The 6786-nt window shown below is 63.9% G+C and overlaps 3 protein-coding genes across 3 annotated transcripts; 1 reads left to right on the top strand and 2 right to left on the bottom strand.

Annotated features, from left to right (window-relative positions):
* Window positions 1–60: 60 nt before the first annotated feature.
* On the bottom strand, window positions 61–1433 carry AMSG_10188 (uncharacterized protein; the record flags this gene model as incomplete). Its single annotated transcript, XM_013897942.1, has 2 exons — window positions 61–1250; window positions 1428–1433. The coding sequence occupies 2 exons, from the start codon at window positions 1431–1433 to the stop codon at window positions 69–71; spliced, it is 1188 nt and encodes a 395-aa protein (XP_013753396.1). The 3' UTR covers window positions 61–68.
* Window positions 1434–2429: 996 nt separating this feature from the next.
* AMSG_10187 (glucokinase regulator family protein) lies at window positions 2430–4247 on the top strand (the record flags this gene model as incomplete). The annotated part of the gene is made up of 1 exon (XM_013897941.1): window positions 2430–4247. One exon carries the CDS (start codon window positions 2430–2432, stop codon window positions 4245–4247), a length of 1818 nt encoding a protein of 605 aa, XP_013753395.1.
* Window positions 4248–4282: 35 nt separating this feature from the next.
* On the bottom strand, window positions 4283–6660 carry AMSG_10186 (phosphatidylinositol-4-phosphate 5-kinase; the record flags this gene model as incomplete). The annotated part of the gene is made up of 2 exons (XM_013897940.1): window positions 4283–4391; window positions 4418–6660. The coding sequence occupies 2 exons, from the start codon at window positions 6658–6660 to the stop codon at window positions 4283–4285; spliced, it is 2352 nt and encodes a 783-aa protein (XP_013753394.1).
* Between the last annotated feature and the right edge of the window lie 126 nt (window positions 6661–6786).

The following is a 6786-nucleotide window of genomic DNA, read 5'->3' as shown; positions in this document are numbered from 1 at the left end:
CACCGCGCTAAGGTGTCACGTGCCCGAGGAGGAGGAGGAGGGGGGGGGGGGGAGGTGGTGGGTTGGAGTTAGATCGTCGCCGGGTTGACAGACGGGTCGAGGATGAGCTCATCAGCCGGATCGTCAAAGGGCGCAAAGTGGGCGAGGACGGCGTCGCGGGTGACGGCGTCGACGGTGTTGGGCGACCAGAGGTCCTGCGGGGCGATCTTGGTCTTGTTGATGAGGAGAGCGTCGACGCCGGCGGCAAAGTCGTGCCCGTTGGCGACGCGCCAGACGAGGCGGGCCTCGAGGGCAAATGACTCGGCGAGGGTGAGCGAGCCGCCGCGCTTGATCTGCTCAAAGGTGACAAGGAGCGAGGTCGGCGACATGGCAGCGAGGATGGCGGAGGTTTTGGCCGCCCACTTGGCGACAGCCGGCTCGTCGGCACCGGACTCGAGGGCGGCGAGCGAGTCGACAACCTCAGGGTAAGAGGCGGCCTGGCCAAAGACCGAGTCGACGACCGAGACCGGCACGCCGCCGAGCGAGGCCTCGATGGCGGCGACGCGAGCACCGTCGTCGAGGGCGTCACGCGAGAGCGAGCAGACGTCGTCGAGGGCGGCGGCGACAGCGTCGGGCGACGAGGCCGCGGCTAGGGCCGAGTACAGCTCATCCTCGGGCGCGTCGAGGTGATGAGTGGCGATACCGTAGTAGACAAGATCGGCACCCTTGACGCGGGCGCCAGTGAGGGCGAGGTACATACCGAGGCCGTGCGGGAGGCGGGGGAGGAAGTGGGTCCCGCCGACGTCTGGGAAGAGACCGATGGCGGTCTCGGGCATGGCAAAGAGTGCGCTGTCTGTGGCGACGCGGAAGGTACCATGGACCGAGAGGCCGATGCCGCCGCCCATGGCAATGCCGTTGTACAGCGCCACATGTGGGGTCTTGAGGCTGGCAATGGCGTAGTCGAGGGCGTACTCATCGCGGAAAAAGTACCGGTGCAGGTCGCCATTCTCCTTGATCGAGTTGACGATGGACACAACATCGCCGCCTGCGCAGAACGCCTTCTCGCCGGCACCACGGAGAACAATAGCATGGACATTGTTGTCGGCATCAAGCTCCTCGTACAGCGGCGTCATCAGCTCGATCATGGGGTAGTTGAGGGCGTTGAGTTTGGACTCGCGGTTGAGGACAACCTTGGCCACGCCCGAGGCCACAGAGGCGAGGACCGGAGGCTCATTACCAGCGGCGGCGCTGGAGGCCAGTCGCGCAAGATTCTGGAGGGGCTGGCGGGCAGTGCGGAGCATAGTGTGTGTGTGTGTGTGTGTGTGTGTGCAAGAGTGAGGTGGTGGCAGTGGTGGCATTGGTGGCAGTGGTGGTATGGACTGATGCTGATTGGTGGATGGGTGGATGGATGGGTGTGCAAGTGTGTATGTGTGTATGTGTATGTGTACGTACATGCGTGTGTGTATGTATGTGTATGTGCATGTATGTGTGTGTACGTGTGTATGCGCGCGTGATCAGCTCCTCTACCTCGGTCGCCCTCTGGTCCGTCAAACCGACAGCGATTGGCTGACAAAGACGGGAAGGACGGCAGTCCGGGGGAAGGAGGGGGGAAGAGGGGGGGGAGGGGGGAGGGGGGGGGGGGGAGGGGAAGGGGAGCAGACTCGACGCGACAACAAGGTATGGGAGGACTGTTTTCGGCACCGGAGCCCGTGCCTGAGGGCACGCCGGCTATTCACATTGAGTACTGTACCTCGTGAGGTTACTCCGGGCGCTACCGTCAGGTCGCCCGGGCCATTACCACCGCCTTTCCGGACGTTGTCGTCCGAGGCAATGAACTCGCTCGCCCGCGTCGCGGAGCGTTTGAGATCACCGACTACCACAAGGAACGCTGTTCTTCTCAAAGCTCGACAAGGGCTCGTTCCCCTCGCCGCAGTCGGTTGTCGATGCCATGATCGCCTCGGGCATGTACGGCTAGATATGCTCATCATGCTACCTCTCGCGCTGCGCTGGCCGCCTTCGGCTGAGCATCCAGCTGCTGTTGTCCGCGCAGCCATCGCTCTGCCGTCATCGTTTTGATCGTCCACTGCTCTCGCTTCCCAACGCCATTGACGACGCACCACGCTACCCGCTTGCACTTGATGCTGCGGACGTGTGCTGTCCGAGGTCCCGTTACCCCCGGGAGGGAGTTCCGCCGTGTAGCTCTCCTCGCTCCACACGCTCCCACCGGAAGCTAGCGCAGATGAGTCGAGATGGCGGCAGTAGTAACACACCAAGTCAGCCCACATACGTACATACAGGTTTGGCATTGTCTACGATCAGCCACACGCCGCCGACTTGGGCCTATGCTCTGCAAGTGGCATGGATGGCGCATGGGCGTGGTGACGTGGAGACGGGTCACTTGTCACGCCGCGCCCGCCGTGCGTGCCGAGGGCCACTCCACTCTCGCGACCATGCTGCGGTACACAGAGCAGAGCAATGCGCTGACGGAAGAGCTGGAGACAGCAGCACGGAGTGATGTGCGTGGGATGCTGCGGCTGCTGAGGTGCTCAGACAACCAGGTCTTTACCGGCTTTGACGGAGAGGAAGGTCTCGCTGGCGCGGTTGTGAGGGAGAAGGTGGCGACGACGGCGACAGAGCTGCGGGCGGCGTGCACTGGCGCGGCCTCACCATTGGTCATTCTCTCTGGTTGTGGCACCTCTGGTCGGCTGGCCTTTCACGTCGCCACCTCGTTTGCCTCGCTGGTGCCGGATCGGGCCAGAGTCGCTTATCTCATCGCAGGCGGCGACTATGCTCTGCTCAAGTCACAGGAGCGCGGCGAGGACGATCCGCATCAGGCGGTCACTGATCTGGAGCAATTGATTGTGGGGCTGGATGTTGTGCCCGACCTGGTGGTGTATGTCGGCATTACCTGCGGCCTGTCGGCGCCGTACGTTGCCGGCCAGCTCGACTATGTCCTTGCCAAGCAGGCGAGCGAGCCGGCCATTCGCTGGATCGCCGGTCTTGTCGGCTTCAACCCGGTGGCGCTGGCGCGGTCGAGCGTCATCGAGGGTTGGACGTCGTCGTTCAAGGACGTGGCCGACGCGCTGGTGGCGTCGATGGACTTGCCATCGGGCGCTGGCAACTTTATTATCAACCCAGTGGTCGGGCCCGAGTCGGTGACCGGCTCGACGCGGATGAAGGGCGGGAGCGCGACCAAGATGCTGTTGGAGATTCTAGTCCGGAGCGCACTCATGGGCGCGTCGGATCCGGCGGCCGAGGCGCTGCATGCGCTCGACTGCTACGCCGCGACGCTGCGGTCGGTGTACCAGGGCGAGAACATGGAGGTGCTGGCGCGGCTGGTCGAGGCCGGAGGCGCGTCGCTCCGCAGCGGTGCGCCCATCTACTACGTCGGCTCTGACTTTGGCGTTGGCCACCTGGGCATCATCGACGCGTCCGAGTGCCCGCCCACGTACGGCGCGAGCATCAACGACGTCCGTGGCTTTGTGGACGGCGGCTGGGCCGCGCTGGGAAACCGCAACGGCGACCTCTCGCTCGCTCCCAAAGACGATGGCTTTGACTGGCAGCTTTCGACAACGTTTCTGCTCGACGAGCTCGCGCCGGCGCTTGCCGACACGGGGGCGACAGTGGTGGCCAACCTGCCGGTCGACACCGATGCCACGAAGCTCACTGACGCCGCAGCCACACTGGCAGCTCTCGGCAGCATTCCGGGCGTGACCAAGATTGCGCTCACGGTTTGCCCGGCGCACAAGGTCGAGAGCGTGGGGGTGGCCAATGCCGCTGCGGTTGCCGCCGGCTTTGAGCCGTGCGTGGTGACGGTGACGACTCGGTCCGGCGCCGCGTCTGCGCCGCTGCTCGCCGACAGCGACAGTTGGGACTTTCTCTACACCGAGCTCGGGTATAAGCTCTCGTTCAACGCGCTCACGACTGGTGCGCACGTTCTCCGTGGCAAGGTGGTCGGCAACCGGATGGTCGACCTTGCGGTTTCCAACTCGAAGCTCTTTGCCCGCTCGCGCGGCATCATCGCCAAATACGGACAGGTCGACGAGGCTGCGGCCGAGGCTGCCCTTCTGCGGTCCATCTACGCCGACAGCGTGCCTGCCAATGTCGACGACCTTCCCGAGTCTGCGCATATCAAGCAGGCCATGAAGCGAGTGCGAGTCGTGCCGACCGCCATCCTACTCGCCGCTGGCGCGGCCGAGTCCGTGGCCGGCGCGCGCGCACTGCTTGATGCCGAGCCGATGGTGGGGCGGCTCATTGCGAGCCTGTAAGCGTGTGTTACTTGGCGTGTAAACGCGCGGCGGCGCTAAATAGTAGTGTCGGCGAAAAACTCGAGCATTCGTGCCGCGTACTGGTCAGCCGAGATGGATGAGATGTCGACGGTCCGCGAGGTGTGGCGGATCTGCTTGATGCCTCTCTCCACCTTTTTGACACATCGTACTTTTGGAGGAGGTCGATGAGGCCAAAAGCGTACCACTCGCGGGGAATAACTTGCTCGACGTCGTTGCGCGAGACGATGTAACCGCCCAGCTCGTCGTAGCCAAAAGTGACGGCTGCACGCGACTCGAGAATGTCGGGCTCACCCACGACCGGGGCGATGCCGACAAGCAGCGAGTAGTCCATGATGTTGTGGCTGCGGAGGAGCTCGGTGTCGGCATGGAGCTGGTCGAGGAACTGCGCGCGGAGCGTAGGGCCGAGGAGCAGGCCGTCGCTACGGAGGCCAAAGTCGTTGTCCTTGAGGATCTTGCCCGAGGCAGCGTCCGAGAGCGAGGCGCCCGGCTCGAGGGCCTCGACCTTGAGGGCGGAGCGATTAACAGTCGAGCCCTTGAGATCAAAGACTGTGTCAAAGGAGTGCGGCGGAATGAGGTCGCCCGCGTCGCCGGCGTCTACGGGCGCGTCGGGCGCAAGGACGTTGGACATGATGATGACGTACGTGGTCTTGAAGATGCCACCCGAGACGGCAAAGGCGCCGTAGAAGCGGCACAGGAGCGAGCGAGGGTAACGCGTGAGGTGGGCGGTGTACGCCGGCATGAGATCGAGGAGGACGGCGAGCTCGCGCTTGTCCATGGTCTTGACCACAAACAGGCCATCGGGCGACTTGCAGAAGAACGAGCCAGAGGCGGCGGCGGAAAAGTGTGCGTGAATGGCGCCGGTGAGGTAGTCGGCGGCGTTGAGGCGAGCGATGATGTCGGCGGGCTCGACACCTGCGAGGGCGCGGACGGCAGCAAAGGCGTCCGGCGCGTACGAGGTCATGATCAGCGAATGATCCGACGTTGCAGGCGTGCCGGTAGAGGCAACGTCGGCGGCAGCAGAGACTGAGACCGAGATCGGGGTCTGGAGCTCGTCGGCCGGCAGCGGCTCACCGCGGGCGGCCAGAAAGGCTTCGGCAGCAAAGGCTTGCTCAAGGCCGGAGAAGAGGCAGACCATAAGCTCGTGGCGGAAGATGTCGCCTGCGCCGCGGGTGGCACGGACTGGCGTACTTGCGTCGCTGACCGAGGAGCTCATGAGCGAGAGCGGCGAGCCCGAGTCGCCGTCGGCCTCGGCGAGATCCTCTACCGTGTCAAAAATGGTTCGCGAGCGGGCGGGGAGGATGAGTGGGGCCGGGACCATGGGCGGCGGAAAGTAGCCCGACGCGCGCTGCTCGTCAAAGAACCGGTGCTGGGCCGAGACGGTGAGCGACTGGTCAGCCACGAGATCGTGCGGGCCGGCATCGTCGATGGGCATGGGCTCGATGCGGGCTTGCGAGGGAGCGAGCGGGCGCGAGGCTGTGTGGGCAAAGTCGTCAAGATCACGGAGTGCCGGCTCGGTGCTGAGCTGGAGACCGAGGCGGGCGCGGATGGCGTTGCGGACCCGGCGGCGGACGCGTGGGTCGGCGAGGCGGACAAACGAGACCGCGGCCGCCTGCGAGCAGTAGGCGGCGGCGTTCATCTGTAGCAGGAAACGTGGGACAGGCGACGACGGCGCGAGGAGGACCCACCAGCCAAAGACAACAAACGGGAGCCAGGTAGCGATGAAAACAACAACGTAGATGACGTGGTAGAGGGCGAGCTGGCGGCGCTTGTGACGGGTGATGGAGAGGCCGCGACGGAGGCGACGGACAACGTAGACAAGCGAGGCAATGGCACCAACAAGGTAGGCGTTGATGAGGAGGTTTGTGATCCAGGAAGCCGCCGACGAGGCCGAGACCCAGCAGGTCTGATCCGAGGCGAGGGCGTAGGCATCGGTGATGACAATGACCAAGACGGCAACAACCGCAATGCCCCATACAAAGACATGGTAGACCTTCATCAGGGGCTTTGTCGACTTGACGGGATTCTCCAGCTCGCGGTAGAGGTTGTAGCACCAGACGGCATTCCACGATGTTGACGCCAGAGAGAAGAACTGGCCATAGATAGAGGCCGAGACACAGCCATCAGGAATAAAGTGAAAGGACTTGCCGAGGAGCGACGATCTGGTGTGTGATGGTGTGGCATACCATACTGTGGAGAGAATGAAGAACTTGAGAGTGAAGAAGAAGTCGGCGACGAGGTTGAAGAGGATGATGTTGGACGGGTGGCTTCGGAGGTCGGGAAAGGCCGCAAAGGAGGCAAAGGAGAGTAAGCACCCCACAAGCGAAATAGATGATGATGCCAAGTATGTAGGCATCACCACTTCTGCCTCTGCTGCTGCATTGGCTGCCGACATGAGGCTGAGTGGGTGGGTGGGTGGGGTGGGGGGGGAGGGGGGGGGGGGGGGGTGGGGGGGTGGGAGGTGGGTCCCGGGTCGGGCCGGACGTGGGTCCCGGGGTCGGGTAGCTAAGAATTTCTCTTG

This window comes from Thecamonas trahens (genome assembly GCF_000142905.1).
Source record: "Thecamonas trahens ATCC 50062 unplaced genomic scaffold supercont1.61, whole genome shotgun sequence".
NCBI classification, from domain to species: domain Eukaryota; order Apusomonadida; family Apusomonadidae; genus Thecamonas; species Thecamonas trahens.
Note: the sequence above shows the minus strand (reverse complement) of the source record. Positions and strands in the feature narration are given on the sequence as shown.